General features: G+C 31.3%; 2 protein-coding genes across 2 annotated transcripts; one reads left to right on the forward strand and one right to left on the reverse strand.

The window, feature by feature from the left end:
• The first annotated feature begins 392 nt into the window (after nucleotides 1-392).
• LOC100168607 (acyl-CoA Delta(11) desaturase) lies at nucleotides 393-3,277 on the forward strand. Its single transcript, XM_001943882.5, has 7 exons — nucleotides 393-539; nucleotides 1,078-1,212; nucleotides 1,369-1,549; nucleotides 1,990-2,120; nucleotides 2,193-2,398; nucleotides 2,488-2,673; nucleotides 2,735-3,277. The coding sequence occupies exons 2-7, from the start codon at nucleotides 1,147-1,149 to the stop codon at nucleotides 3,063-3,065; spliced, it is 1,101 nt and encodes a 366-aa protein (XP_001943917.1). The 5' UTR covers nucleotides 393-539; nucleotides 1,078-1,146; the 3' UTR covers nucleotides 3,066-3,277.
• Nucleotides 3,278-5,066: 1,789 nt separating this feature from the next.
• LOC100166546 (acyl-CoA Delta(11) desaturase) lies at nucleotides 5,067-13,165 on the reverse strand. Its single transcript, XM_001944213.5, has 6 exons — nucleotides 12,739-13,165; nucleotides 9,681-9,877; nucleotides 9,479-9,609; nucleotides 6,984-7,189; nucleotides 6,041-6,226; nucleotides 5,067-5,533 (listed from the first exon to the last, which is right to left on the reverse strand). The coding sequence occupies exons 2-6, from the start codon at nucleotides 9,859-9,861 to the stop codon at nucleotides 5,206-5,208; spliced, it is 1,032 nt and encodes a 343-aa protein (XP_001944248.1). The 5' UTR covers nucleotides 9,862-9,877; nucleotides 12,739-13,165; the 3' UTR covers nucleotides 5,067-5,205.
• Between the last annotated feature and the right edge of the window lie 3,779 nt (nucleotides 13,166-16,944).

Consider the following 16,944-nt stretch of genomic DNA (forward strand, 5'->3'; position numbering starts at 1 on the left):
AAGACAATATTCATCGTAGATATTCCGTATTTATTTTGCTGTTCAATACGAATTTAGGGCTTTTCAAGAGACGGGTTTGATAGATATAGAAACAAATCAAATGGTAAAACAAATAAAAAGGTGAACGCCGGCCGACGGAGGTGTTTCAGAAAATCAAAAAATAAAGAATAACAAAAAAATCAACTGGATTTCCCGAATCGCCGCCGCACTGATACCAACATATTCGAGTACTCCGTAGCGCGAACTTGGAAATTTTATTAAATATTTAACCGTGGTCATAACGTTACGAGTCCGTGGATTCGACAACAACAGGTCGGTTCGCCATCCGGCATACCGGTCCGGTTGCCGGTACAATCATTGTCGTACCAATCGGCAATCACTAATGTACCATGTTTAATATAAAATTAATATTCTGTCAACTTCAGTTAATTTGATCATAATATCATATTTTTGTGTCGTATACTACGTACTACGAAGGTACGAACTACGAATTATGAATTGCGTTGTATAAATACGATGCGCGGACTCGTTTCGAAGAAGTGAGTTCGACGATAATATTATAACAATTACAAAGGATCATCCATAATAAAAAAAATATTATAAAATATAATATGATATAATTAGCAATTGACGTATCGTATTATTAATTAACCTATGGAAATATTTTGAGGTCCAAACTTCTAACGGCCAACGGAGCCCGGGAAGAACGAAAATTACAGTTTAATTAACAGTACTATACAACTAACTAGATAAGTGTGGTACCGATATACCTATTTTGTGGCATGACCCGGCGTCTGGAACGATAAAGAAAACGCGTCGTATATTTTAAATAATAATAATTATAATATAGGTGTCTGTTATATGGACAGATAATGAGAGTAAGTGACTCACCACTCACTGAGCGTTGCATGTGACCAGTTGTGCATGTGGTGTTTGGACTGTGGTCTGTGACAGTCGCAGGCTGTTGAGTCTAATTAATGTCTAATCTTGTTTTTATATTCGTCCGCGTTCCAAAGATGTGTATTGTCGATCACCTTTGACCTGGCTCTAATCTTAACAATATGAACTTCCCCACAGGTATATAAAATCAATCGCGGTTCTTGGATAATCATTAGTTTACGTGAATCCACCGCAACCAGTGAAAGAATGAACACTTCCAGAGCTATGGACGCCACCGGAGCCGAGGATGCGGCGACGAACACGATGATGGAGGTAAATATTGTTTTGTCGAAGAAAATTAATTATTTTACTTTTTTATAAATGGCATTTTGGTTGATTTTTTTGACGTCTAATCGTCATTTTGTCTCCCGGATTTTACGTAACAATATATTGTGTTCAAAGATTTTTAATACTCGTTTTATATTTTAGACCGATATCAATTCAGTGGACAATAATAAACAAGACAGAGTGAATAACATGAGTTCTCTCGAACCAGTAAAGATTGAAATATTATGGAGCATTGTATTATTCTTTGTTTTTGGTCATCTGTCAGCTATTTATGGATTATACTTAATGTTTACATCAACTAAATTACTCACAACATTTTATGGTACGTTTATATTATATGTTTAAATACCTAGTAATTTTTAAACTGTTCAATAATTTTTAGTAACCTACTTATTGGCTTAATCTTGAACATAAATATTATGTAGTTTGAAGTAAATTATTTCATTAAAATTAAAGAGAATTGTTTGAATGGTTCCTAAATTACAATAATAATTTTTATATTAAGTGTTTTTCCTATTTAAAATAAGTGAAGCATAATTAGGTTGAACTCTAGCTTTTGAGAAAACTCATAATTGTTTTGCCTCATGACACATTAAACTTACCTGACATACCTAACCATATTACGAGTATGACTGTATAATATATTATGTAGATATTATTAATTGTATACAATAGTTTTTGAATTTTCATTGATTTTAATAATTAGGTAACTAGGAGCTTGCATATTACTTATAATTTATATTTTAATTGTTTTTTTTTTAGGATTATGTTCATGGATATTATCAGGTTTAGGTGTAACAGCTGGACTTCACCGTTTGTGGTCACATAAATCATACAAAGCAAAATGGCCTTTAAGATTTATTTTAATGTTGATGAGTACCATAGCATTTGAGGTTAATATAAATTTAATAAACCTATATAATATCATAGCCTATCATAATAATGTATTTATTTTTAATTTTTAGAATCATATTTATGAGTGGTGCATGGACCACCGAATTCATCACAAATATACAGATACAAACTCAGATCCACATAATGCTAAGAGAGGATTTTTTTTCTCACACATTGGGTGGCTTGTAGTTCGTAGACACCCAGATTACTACGACAAATGCTTAAAAATTGATATGTCTGATTTAAAAAATGATCCCATAGTTATGTTTCAAAAAAAGTAAGATCCAATTTTTAATAACTTTATTTCTTACTAAATAATTAATATGTGATATGTGATAATCAAAAATTCAAAACTTTGTGTTTCAGATTTTATGTTCCATTACTATTATTGTTTTGCTTTATCATTCCCACAATAGTACCTGTTTATTTTTGGAACGAAACATATGTTAATGCATTTTTTACTTCAACAATGCTTCGTTATATTTTCACTTTGAATATGACATGGTTGGTCAACAGTGCCGCTCACATCTGGGGTAAACGTCCATATGATGCGTAAGTCTTTAATAGTTAATTCTATTGGTATCTATTTTTGTTAATATTCTATTATTTTTAGATCCATAAATCCATCTGAAAATCTATCTGTGTCACTTGGAGCTTTAGGCGAAGGATGGCACAATTACCATCATGTGTTCCCATGGGATTACAAAGCGGCTGAACTTGGAAATTACAGAGCAAACTTGACAACTGCATTCATAGACTTTTTCTCACTTATTGGTTGGGCTTATGATATGAAAGTGGTCTCAAAAGATATGGTTTTAAAACGAGCCAATAGGACCGGAGATGGTTCACACCCTGATGGTGATGGAATCTGGGGATGGGATGATTCTAACATTTCAATTGAAGATCGAAAATTAACAACTGTCATCAATAAAAAAGATGATTAAAAAAAAAATTAATAATGTTCATCAATACCTTCTGGCGCCTAGCCTTTATTATTATAAAATGAAATTTTTTATTTTATTGTATTTATAAATATTAGATACATGTATTTAAAATCTCTTTTTATACTTCAAATGATTTTATTATTTTTAAATTATGTTAATCATGTTGATATTACAATTGTGTTATACTGAAAATAAACACAATTTACAATTAATTTAGTTGTATTTTATTAATACTTGTTACTAGGAGTAATTTCAATTAAGCCTATTGCCTATGAGTGTGGACACAATATGATTATTCCTTCCTCCTATCGGTAGGGATGCCTTATCTGAATTTAATTTTATTCATTTATATTGACATCAATATATCAAAATGATAAATATTGATATTTGAATTTTTTTTTTTTTTTTTTTATTAAAAAAACCATCATAAATTACATAAGATACAAATATTACGTTAGGTTACATGGTTATCTATCTCTTTTAAGCTTTTAGCTTGTGTTAGAGATAGAGAGTAATAATATTTAATTAATTAAGAGGTATACACAATAAATTATATGAGTAGCACAGTAATGAATGATTGAACAATAGAAGTATATTAATATATTGTAAGATAAATATTAATACTGATAAAACTTAAATACCTTTTTCGATTTATGGATAAGAATTCATATATTCTGTTTTTATATATCATGGTAATTAAAATAAAAAAATAAAAATTATTTATGGAAAACTGGCCCTATGATATATCAAGACGAATATATTGACAAGACTGATAATATATCAAACTATTAATATCAAGATAACATCAATATTATTTGGTCATCCCTACACATCAGTACTAACCACCACTATACTTAAATTATCATTATGATCTTCAAATGAATTGTATTAGTATATTACATTTATAAGTTAGCTAATAGTTACTATACATAACTAGAGCGCGGATTTATATGCATTTACATATTTGTTCTAGTTGATTGTATGATATGCTAAGTGGGCACAAAATTTGTTTCATAGCATAACGGTTAAAAATGAAAATTTTTTAGTGCATATTTTTGCATATTTTGATATTAACCCATTTTTTAACCAAATATGAAGTACTTTCATAATACAAAAGGTTTAATTTAATGTGATATGAGTAATTTGTATCTTAATAGTTAGTGCATATATAATAATTACCCAATACTTTAAATTAGTAAGTTTTTGTCAGGGACACACTATAAAATGAGCAGTGCACTGGAGTATTTAGGAATTTCAGGGTAGGGGAAACACCAACCCATAAAAAAAAAACTTGTTATTATTAATTATTATCTTAAATATAAGAGGTATTATAAATAATAATTCTGTTTTTTTTTTTAGACTTAAGTTGTGGACAGGCCACAGATAATTTTAAAATTAATATTATAAGTCCATGGAGAGAGCGCTGTTGTAGTATTGTAGTCTTATGGACTTTGTTTCCAAAATACCTAAGTACTATTTTTAATATTATCATTATATTGACATATTATAGCCGCCGCATAGCCTGCATACAATAAATATGTACCTACTACTACGACTCTGTAGTTTATTGTTCGATTATATTCAATATTGTTTAAACTTTTATCATAGATTTTATTGTTATAATAATATCATAGCCTTGACAGTGTAGACAGTGTAGTAACCAGTGGCCAGTGAGTAGTGTTGTACACTTGTATAGTTGAGTTTAAGAATTGTGTGTTTTGATGTGTTGTTACTTGTTCACAGTTCATGTTTAAACATGTTATACTTACAATAGTTTTTTTCAAAATGAAATAATTTGTATAAATAGTATCTGGTGTATGTATTTCGATATATTGTAAAAGACGATATGTGTAGCAAAACTATACGACTGATGAATTTTTTTTTTGGTTATTTACTTGTAAAAAATGGCATATACTGAATTAGGAGCGTCATAGTCACGTTTGCTCCCCAAACATTGTCGCTTAATACGGCCCTTAAGGCCTTATCAAATATAAACCATAATGATTATATATAAACAAATAAACTTTAATCGTGGTAAAGATAATATTAATATATACAACATAATACAGGCGGTGGCCATCAGAATACAATTAACTGAAGCTTAATACAAACTTAAAATATATTCTTTGGTTTAAGTTATTCATCCTTGCTTGTTAATAATTGTGGCTGCTTCGCGTTCTGATTGTGGCAAATCTTTGTCATCCCAACCCCACGATGCTCGAGTATCTACATGGCCATTCATGCCAGTACGTTCCACACGTTTACGTACAGTATCGGCTGACACGGTCTTCAGGTCATATGCCCATCCAATTTTAGCAAAAAAATCAATGAATGCAGTTGTCATATTGAGTTTATAATCACCTAATTCTGCTGCCTTGTAATCCCACGGGAATACATGGTGGTAGTTGTGCCAACCCTCTCCCAAAGCTAATAAAGCTACAGTTATGTTTTCAGAAGGATTTATAAACCTAAAGTAAATAATAAAATATAAAGTTATAAGAAAGTAAATGGTATGTCATTAAGAGGGCGCTACCCATACATTTGTTGTCTCCGTCAACACTCACGACATAACAAATTGTCGTACATTAGTTTCAATAGCTGTTAGTTTTGATACTAGAGTGAATTAACCTAACCTATTATAAAACTTTTAGGCCAGAACATTATTTGTGCTTAAGCGTTGTGAATTTTTCAAAATTTTAATTTTTAAGTAAAATATGGGTATATTGTGAAATAGCAAAAATTAAAAATGCTCGCTTGAAAATTAAAATAAAGAATAAAAGCCAACGCTTAAGCACACATGTTATTATCTAAAAAAATGGTAATAGGTAAAATCACTCTAATATCAAAACTAACAGCAAACTATTGAAACTAGTGAACGAAAATTTGCTATGTCTTACGTGTGTAAGATGGAGACAACAAATGCATGGTTAGCATCCTCTTAATTGTTAAATTACAAAATTAACTTTAATTATTACCTGTCATATGGTCTTCCGCCCCACATATGTGCAGCACTATTTACTAACCATGTAACATTAAGTGAGAAAGTGTATCGAAACATAGTGGCCACAAACCAAGAATTTGCCCAGCTTTCGCCCCAACAATACACCGGTAGTAATGTAGGTAATATAAAGCACAACAATGGCATCAGGAACTTGTAATACCTGTAATTTAAAGTTAATAATTATTAATTAATTTACAAAAATAAAGTCTCACCTGCCTAAAGTTTTCAACATAACATTAAAACTTAAAAGTATAACTTACTCAAAATTTTTTATATGTATATTTTATACATAAAAATATTGATTCAAAATGTACGCAAGTGGTTACATATTGGCAATGCACACAGGAATAAGAAAAGGAGAGTAAATACAAGAGTTAAAGGATGGAATTTTGAAGTTGAGACAGTTTAGGAGGTCAATATCATCTTTTAATAGCTTACAAAGAAATCTTTCATTACCTTCAACCCTTCTGTCAGCCAGAGAGCATAAGCCAAGGGACTGAAGTAATGAAGAGTAGTCGTGAAACAAATGCTCAAACGTGGGTACAAAATCAGTAAAATTTAAGAACTAAGCAGTTGTCACACAATTATACTATACTGAGTGCGCCGAGAGAGCGCAAGTCGGCCGCGCATCCAAATGAAGTCGCTCCGCGGTATCGAGGTCTAATTTCTCCCACCAAGTCGACTGGTCGTACACCGTCGTAAACCACCGAGCGCTATCGTCTGTTATCGAATTTTGTCATTTGACAGTTCATATCTATTAACAATTATCACTTTATTGTTTAATTTTAGTTCTCACCGTGGGAGTCGTATTGGTGGGAGATGTGCCGACTACGGCGAGTTTTGGTCGCCGCCGACTTGCGCTCTATGCACTCAGTATACATAATTGTATGGCATTGACATTTTAATAAAAACATTACTTTTTTTGAAAGGAAACAATCGGATCAGCTAGTAAATCAGCCATATCAATACCACGTCCTTTTTCCATAATTTCTGGATGTTTTCGGCATAACAACCAACCAACATGTGAAAAAAAAAATCCTCTGTTTGCATTATGCGGGTCTGCATTTGTTTCACTGTACTTGTGGTGTAGTCTATGGTCACGAGCCCATTCATACACATGGTTCTAAAATGTAAATAAATTGTTAAAATCCTAAATAAAAAAATTGTAATAGTATGCATAATTTAATCAAATATTTGTAAAAGACTAATAACTACAAATAGTTTTATAAATGATAAAATTTAATATATTATATAAAACAAAAATTTAACATTCTAAAACAAAAACTGACGTAAAGCAAAATATGTATTACTATTGAGAAAACTATATTGTACATTTATAATTTAAATAATCTAACTACATTTAAAAAAAATAAAAAACATTTATCTGATTATAATGATTAGGTAAGTTATCTGTATCTGGTATATAATTAAATTTTTTTTTTAAGTATTTTTCTGAAGATGTTAACTAATTTCTTTGATTTACAGGTTTTAAATGTATGTTGAATGTATGGATTTTTTTATTGCATGTTTAATATTTAATTGCAATTTAAAAAAATATATATTAACATTGACAATTATTAAAATTAAATCTTTAGTTATTTAATGCCAAAAAATGGTTATTTGACAAAAGATGTTAACAAACAACTAAAGTAAGCATACAAATAACATTTACATAGATACTTTGACTATGATAGAAGCGATTAGTTTCCAATTAAAATATTAATATTTTAAAAAGCAATATATTATATACATGATGTATTATTAAATAGTACTTATGGTAGTAACCTTAATTATTGATGATTATATTAATTTGTGTATAGGTACTATTACTAAAGGTAATAAGATAAATGCAATAAGTATAAGACACGTTTTATACGCGAGTAATTTATAAGTTCAACTATTGGCTCTAATTCACTCATATATTACTAAAAATGCTGTAGAGGACATACTTATTTTTAAATATTCCATATTCTGTGCCTAATCAGACGAGCACTTTCACCAACATAAAATACAGTCTAGAATAAATGAATTAAAAGATGAAAAAGAATTTTTTTATTTATATTTTAGAGTTAATGCAATGGGGACAAACAATGTAGTATCATAAAATTAAAAGTTATAATATAGTCCATACATAAGATACTTTAATAATGAACTTTAAAGGATTTTTAAACAAATCTACAAAATAATGAATTCAATGCTTAACATATTACAATATATCCATAATTGAATTGATTATTTATATTTTATTTCATTTCCAAATAAATAACGAGATATGTTAAATAAAAAGGCACAGGTTTATAACTAATAGATAATTTAAAAATTATTTGGAACATGAGACAGGTTAAAGTTTAATAATAAAAAACATAACTTAGTTAAAATTGGAAAATTGGCTTACTTACAACTTTTATTTATGACTAAAATGGTATTTTATTGATAGATAATGGTACCTTCATTATTTTGAAGAAGATACAGATATCTTGAATTATTTAATTTAATTCAAATTTGAAACCAATTAAATATTTTTTATAAAATCAATTAGTTCAAATGAATGTATAGAACTAAAAACATAAAATATAATCATTTTATGTCACAATCAGAATCTACTAAATCAGTCAAATTGCATTGAAAAACAAATGTAGTTATATTTATATTTAAGATAGTTGTGTCACAAAACTCAAGAAAATTATATGCTACTTTTTATATATGTATAAGTTAATAACTAATATTTTATTTAAATTAACCAAATCATTAAAACTTGGAATGATCTTAAGTGTATAATATTATTAACCAAATAAAACATATTTTTATACAGTTTCAAACAAAATTAAAATTATTAATATTTAACATAAATACATAATAAATTAAAGCCATCTGTTCCATCTAAGATGTGAACCGCTTTCGCATACGCAGACTGAGCCGCCAAACAGTGCCTGATCCCCCATGCGATGGTTATGCCTTCTGTGATTAGCGGACAGTAATTGCCGGCGTCCGTGTTAAAACTCTCACCGATGTCCGGATTGTGGTGGGAATGTGCGGAAAAAACGTGTTTTGGTCAGCCGAGTGGTTCACTCTTAGATGGAACAGAGTATAGGTATTATACTTGTACCAGCATTTTTAAACTTATGCATTAAATAAGAATTTTAATTGTACTTTTTTTTAACAGGTACCTACCTAATTCTGCCTATTAAAATATCCGGCTTGTTACTCAGGATAAAAACAAAATATATGAACTCAGATTTCAGATGAGGGATAACGAAAACGATTTAAAGCAAATTTCAGGATTAGGTTCTACCATTGATTAAATATATTGATACTGATATTTGATTGTATATTTAATCAATAACATAACTCAATTTTTGTCAATATCTTTTTAGAATAGTTATTAGCTAATAAATAATATTTAAAAAAATACCTGAAAGGCTATTGTATTGAATACAATTAATATCACACGCAATGGCCATTTAGCTTTATATGCCCGATGTGACCAAAGTCTATGAGCTCCGGCTGTAATGCCAATTGAAGATACTTGATACATCAATATTGCTAAATGAATATAATAATATATATTTAACTATTAGGTTAGAAATATTAAATATGTAAGTTGTTGAATATACCAAAAATAGTTGTGGCAATTTTAGCGGAGGTAAACATTAGTAATACACCATAAACAGCAGCCAAATGAAGGTAACCAAACAACATGACATTGCGCCATACAATTGCTTGATGAGGTTGTTTCCTATTTCGTTGGGTGAGATGTGTTGTTCCATTGTGGGTGATTCCTTCGGATTCTTCCATACCTTGATATAATTAACTGTAAAAAATATGAAATTTGAGTAAAAATAAAATAAAACATAATATGTGATATATAATATAATAATATATATAATTTGTATTTTTGAAAAAAAAAAAAAAGGAAATCAAACTGAATAGTTAGGTTTATAATCGTTTTCAAAAGACAACATACCGCTTTCACACATATCGAATGATTCGATTGGTGCATCGAGAACCACGTGTTCACGCTAACAATATGGGGGATGCACGCAGCCGGACATAAATTGGTCACCGACCGGTATGTTCTCTTTTGAAAACAGGTTTAGTAGTATTCTATTTACAAATTTTAAATCAATTTGCATACCTATAGAATTTTTTTTAGAAATTAACTATTCTAGGTACTTAACACCCATTGGTGCCGAGATTTTTATTTACAAGTTTAACAAAAAAAATTTTGAAAACGTATAGGTATGTTATACCTCAAAAATAATTGTAAAAAATCTTTGTTGGTTAATCTATGAATGGTTAATTTACTGGTATCTTGGATATGAGTACAACAAATAAAAAAACTGACCAAAGGTTTTTTTTACTTACCTAATGAAATTAAAATTTAACAAGCATCTAAAATATTTTTGTTAATTAATTTAAATATCAAGTGGCTAGAATACTGAATTATTAAATTATATATTAGATAGTAGGTACCTATATAAGAACAAAGTTTAACAGTTATTGACAATTAGAATCTCAATATTTAATATATTTGATTTCAAACCAACAGTCCTACATCCTGAACTCCTGAACCATACAATATGTATCTATATATTTGATTTATATGTATTTATTTAGTTGAGTAAGTTATTAGATATGTTATTACTAGTTAATAAATTCGTGCAAAATGCCTTTGTGAGATAAGCACATACTTTTAATTTAACTAATAAAATTATATTTTTACAAAATATTAACTTTAAATAAAACATAATTGGTGCTTGGTAATTTTAATGTTTAACATATCATCATATTTAAAAATATATTCTGAGAACTTTAATAGGTTTTAGATAAAACTAATTAGGCCTAGACGCCTAGTAATTACATATTTATATTACAACAACGTGATATTATACTGTCATAGTGTCATACTGATATATTACTCATACTGAGTATCTATATTAGAGTAATTACACATTATATTTTACATATTAAAAATATTCAATTATAATATATTGTCATAATTCACAACCATGAAAATGTCTTCCTTAACTAATGAACATGATTTAAGATACAAAAGTTGAACAACCTTATGATTAAAAATTTAAAACCTGGTTTGCCATACTATGTATGATTTATATTGGCAACTTTTGCACAATGTCAAATAACATGTTCAATTATAAATCATGAATTTAAAAAAAAAAAAAAACAGACGAATAATCATAACAAATATGAGTGATAACTATAAGTATGTAATACAAGGTACCAATTGTCTTTAACAATAATCAACTTGTTTTTAAGCAGAAACAGAACAATAAGAACAGCTAGGATTAGACAAACAATGTTTGGGATATAAATGTTGCTGATTACAAATTTTAGGTTGGTACATAGAAGTATGTACATAGGCGTAACTTTGGGGTGGGCTGAAGCCCTGCTGCCCATAATTGTTTGGAGCTCACTCAGATTTAGTTGGGTAAACGTGTATAGATAATATTGTTAGTTTTATTTTTGTTGTACAATTTTAAAAATACCTAGGTACCTATTATGTTTAATATAAGCTAATACAATTAATACTATTCAATAGAGTTATAACTGAACAAGGGCGACTCTGTCCCGATACATTATTGCGCTTGAAAAAAAATGTCAGGGCTCCAACTCCTCTCAACATATAGAAGTCCAAAGAACACATTATTATTAATATGGGGTGTCCGTTAAGCCACTGGCGCGGAAACAGTACTGATGGCTCAGTGGCGATCTAGATGACCCCCACCCAGAGCTTATTTTATTTTATTCAATTCCAGTGTCTTTTGATTATAATAATAAGTTCATTAGAACATTTTACATAAATATAATATAATATAACGATTAAAGTAACCTGGGAAGACCGCTGACCGATAATCATGCTACGATTTTTTCGTGATATTACCCCCCAGAAGGAAATCGTAAATACACCACTGTAGGTGCCTAGTGAGTTGTGGACTTGTGATTATCGGCGTACGAACTACGAACTGCTCAGCGCTTCAGGCTTCAGCGCTCGCCTCGAAATCTAAATATATCGGTGTGAATTCAAATGGACGGGTTTTACGCTCGAATAGTGCACGGCGTGCATGTACGACCCAGATGATCTGAGCCCATATATATATGTTGTTTTATATATCTATGTCTGAGCCAGATCGTCAGATGGCGGGGTAATTTCAATTGGCGGACGAGTAATGACCAATAAGAGTGGGGTGGTGTGAACAAAAAAACTTTTTGCAAGAAAAGAAACGACAGGAATATATAGGAATGTACTCTGCGCGGCACTGGGATCGTGAAGGGGTGTACGGGAGAAGAGGGAGGCAAATTCGAAAGATAAACAGATAACCACTGTACATTTTTAAATGTTGTGGTCAAAATGACAGAATGACTAACGACTAACAAAAATCAGTAGTCACATACGACGAGTGACGACCGTCGCCGCAACACATTCGACATGCACGTCGTTTCGGCAAACAACACGTGCCCAAGGTCGCGGCACGAGAGTCGTACAAGCTGCGGCAGAACACTTGTTGTAGGCCCTACAGCGGCGGGCGGCTACAACAGTTCTCCGTGGCACGTGTACGGTCGGTCGACCGGGCGCGCGCACGCGCTCGCTGCTCGCTCACCGGCCGGCGGAGGAAACGCTTGCTCGAGATAAGTAATCGCACCCGTACGTACCTGTAACGATGTACTACCCTAATACTGGACGACTAAGTTCATCACACGATGACGGACTTTCCGTTAGTGTTGGGATGTGTACGACTGGGCACCACCGGAGACCGGATGACGGCGCAAGAACGACGAATAAAACGTCCACACCTAGGTATTTAGTATTTACGGATGACGTGCGACTAACGTAGTAGAGTGGTTGGCGAATATAAGTATTTCACGGATGGAACGATAACGGTCTCGACTCACGATGACAAAATTAAATAACAATGTTTTACGTTACGCTCACGACAGTACTATTCTTTAATCTATGAAGTATGAGTACGATGACGAAACACGATTACACGAATACGATTCGGCGTCACGAGCACAAATGGGGGCGCTGCCGGCGGGAGACGCGAGAAAAGCCGTACCCGTACTGCTGATACAGCGATATCGTACCGAGGCGGTCCCGAGTCGCGGCGACGGCGTCGGATCCCTCCGTGCTATACGGATTTAATCATTCGGCTGGGAGAAACTACAGTTTTCGCCGCATGTGCTGCCGCCGGTAGCGGCCGAACGAATTATTTGCACCACCCGGCACCCGGTGCTTGATGCCTGGTGGTGTTCAAACGGCGTGCCTGATGTTGGGTCGGTGGGTGTGCCCGCGCCGTTCTATGATTATGACTCATTTGCAGGTCGAAAATAATGATTTAGGTACGCTGTACGCGATTTTTGTTTTTTGTGACATCACAGCAATCGGTGGTGAATCGACAGACTTTTTGCAATTTTTTTACGTCACGTACTCTGCCGTTGAATCTAGTCGGCGCGAGGTCTGGCGTGAACGTTCCCCCATAAAACATGGCTGGGACTTATAAGTTATTGTCCCACACATTTTTGTTACACGATATTTTATTCAGTTTTGACTTTCGGCTATACCTAGCTATTATTGACTATCTCATGTATTTGTGATCATAATATTAAAATCTGTGATAAAATCGTGTGTACAGGAAGTGTGTGGTGGTGGGGAGGATGTGAGAGGGCTTGAAACACTCCAATTTGTGATTTTACTGGAGCCATGTGCATTTCTTGTCGCGTCTTTCGGTCATTCCGGAGCGGTTTGTCGCACACACAAATTATGTCTTATGAAGTTACGTGTACCTACCTACTTGGCATGAAAATATACAATAATGTCAAACTCGCACATTTTTGTGTTGCAAATGTTCAATAATATAAGTGAATATCGACGTTATTACGTATATACAATATACTTAATTAAGTTCTACGGGCGGGCGGCGTGACGAGATAGTATAATTATTAACAGGCTTACGAGCGAACGTAGGCACACATTATGTTATTATATTGGCATATTGTTTACCGTACCGTCATTACGTTGTATACTTTTATTATTATTGCATCAAAGCATATCGGTAAATTATGATAAAGGAAAATGTTCAACTTATTTTCCTTTTCATATTATATTGTTACGCGCGTACCGATTGGCTATTATTTCGATTTCTCAGCGTACGATAGTAATTTAGGTACCTTAGTACCTATATAATGTAATAATATGACTATTGTTTGGCAAAGGCTTAGTATATTATGATTGTTGAAGTGTGGAACCCATAAAGCTACGCCGGCACGCCGCTACGGTGGTATACGGCTTTTTAGTTCTTCCATAATGAGCAAATGAACGGTCACATTAATTGTCATAACTAGTAATATATTAATATATTATAATAAATAATAATAATGTTATATTAGATAAGTTCCTACAGAGTGCAGGTGTTACCTGTGTTGTGTAGTGTAAACAAAAATTAATCTAAATATAACAGTGATACTTATAGCTTAGTTATCTGTGTGTACCTAACGATATCATTTTTTATCCGTTATACCTATAGTTTATACCCACACTTGCACTACCCGAAATCCTAAAACGTATTTAGGTATAATACAATGTGATTAATTTTCCGTGACTATGTTGTATTATGTAAGCGATTATTATAATTTATAGTGGTGCGAAATGCTTTGACGTATTAGCAGTGAGCACGTATAATAAATCAATAACGCGGGCATCATATAGAATAACCAATCGAGAATATTTATCATCGTCACATTACAGCTGATAGCCTGATGCACTTATTCAACCGATCTTCAATAGTTCAATGACGCTTTTTTTTTCGGTCTATTCAATTACAAGTCGGCATAGACTGAACTCGACTGTCTTCATTATTTTAGGTACCATAGTCCAGTGGTCTTCAACCTTTTTGGACTCGCGACCCACTTTTTTATGCCCACATTTTTCCCGACCCACGTAAGCTTTGTATAAAAACAAAAACAAAGCTAAAATTGCTTAATGCCTATATTGTATAGTAATACCTATTATAACTGAATATACTGTGATTTGATATTCATTATATTATAGAATATAGATTATATAAACTGCATTTTTATTTATTTCATCTATTAAACATATTTTTTATTTTAAAAATAAAACGTATCGCGACCCAATTTTAAAGCTTACGCGACCCAAAAATGGGTCGCGACCCACCGGTTGAAGACCACTGCCATAGTCCATAATATTATATAAGCGACATGCGACACTCTAAAAAAACTTAATAGCTAACCAGCAACCTACAAAATATGTTTTTTTCGCAAGTAAAATGTATTATTCTTATTTAACACGAGAACATACGAAACGAGGCTAGGAAATATAGATTACCCTGTCGGCTCTCGCACTCATTTTTATATAAATACCTATGAAGGTACATCTACATTTTAATTACTAACACTAACAATATTAAAATGAAGATATAAATATAAGTAATGAATAATGAATAATGAAAACCAGAGTATTTTTTGTACTTGAATATTTTACGGTGAATTAAAAATTATTTTAACATTTTTTTTTGCATTAATTGCATTAATTCTGCTGCAACCAATATATCCAGATATACACATATATAATATATTTTGATCGATTTGTAAATATTAAGTTGTATTATGTTTGTATTGACTGTTTACGTACGTTATATATACACAAACATAATATACAATATACTGTTTAAACACATTATTATGTCAACTTAAATTTCTATAGGCCACAGAATTAATTTAACTGTTATTTTTAAGTATTGAAAAGTATTGAAGTTTTTAAGTTTTTAATCATTGAAAAATATAATTTTAGATTAAAATTTTACCCTAGCTATTTTAATTTTTAATACTATAAACAAGGCTATAAACTATCTAATAAAAATTATAAGGACATATTTTGATTTTTCAAGTTTAACTGTATTTTTTAAAATATAGAGAAATTATACTTAATTTTTATTAATCGTTAAACAAAAACCTAAGAAAACATACGGAAATATAAAATTAATTTAAACGGTTTAAAGGTTACAAGTTACTTAAATATTACATATAAATACATAGGAGATGGTAACACGCATAATATGCATATTATATAGATATTTTAATATTTATACATAATATTGATTTATTTTTAATCGCATAGGTTATAGGAACATATAAGTTATGAATATTGTAAAGCCCTATGTCTATATAGGTACAATTGTATGTAAATTGTAAGTATGAAATATATTAATTTATTCAAAATAATATAATGTATTATATATTCATATAATTCTTCTTGGATATTACCGGTCACCAGTGTTATTCGGAACGTTCACTAAAAAATGAACTCGTTCACGTTCACGTTCTTTTAAATAACTAACGTGTTCATTGGGTAATTCATTTAATTTTTTTTTTATGAATCGTTAGCCTGCAGTCAATATAAAAATTAAAATCCCATAAACATATACGACACACCCAAAAAATAAAAATACAATTTAGACTTTAGAGCATATACAATTTATAAAGTATCTTTTAATATCTGACACGTTATTTAAGTTACATTTTGATAAGGATTTCCTAGTGTTAAAATTAAGCAAATATTAAGGTACTCAGCTGCGTAGCCAGGATATTTTCGGGGGGGGGGGAGGGGGGGTAGTACTAAATACGTATTTAGTACTAAGTAGTAATAAATACGTACTAGCACAGATGGATGGCTAAAAAGTGTTAATACTTATAGTACATTTTTAAATATCTTAAATACAATTTATAAGACTTTTTGAGCAACTATCATAGACCATTAAAATAATTTTAAAATTTTCTTAACATTTCGGGGGGGGGGGGGCTGTAGCCCCCTCAGTCCCTACCCTGGCTACGCCACTGATG

This window comes from Acyrthosiphon pisum, chromosome A2 (assembly GCF_005508785.2).
Source record: "Acyrthosiphon pisum isolate AL4f chromosome A2, pea_aphid_22Mar2018_4r6ur, whole genome shotgun sequence".
NCBI lineage: Eukaryota > Metazoa > Arthropoda > Insecta > Hemiptera > Aphididae > Acyrthosiphon > Acyrthosiphon pisum.

Coding starts and splice junctions, on each gene's coding strand:
- LOC100168607 (XM_001943882.5), top strand. CDS start 1,147: ATGAACACTTCCAGAGCTATGGACGCCACCGGAGCCGAGGATGCGGCG. Junction 1,213..1,368: donor CGACGAACACGATGATGGAG/GTAAATATTGTT, acceptor TTTATATTTTAG/ACCGATATCAATTCAGTGGA. Junction 1,550..1,989: donor ATTACTCACAACATTTTATG/GTACGTTTATAT, acceptor TTTTTTTTTTAG/GATTATGTTCATGGATATTA.
- LOC100166546 (XM_001944213.5), bottom strand. CDS start 9,861: ATGGAAGAATCCGAAGGAATCACCCACAATGGAACAACACATCTCACC. Junction 6,227..6,983: donor ATTGTTTCCTTTCAAAAAAA/GTAATGTTTTTA, acceptor TTTAAATTACAG/GTATTACAAGTTCCTGATGC. Junction 5,534..6,040: donor GGCGGAAGACCATATGACAG/GTAATAATTAAA, acceptor TATTTACTTTAG/GTTTATAAATCCTTCTGAAA.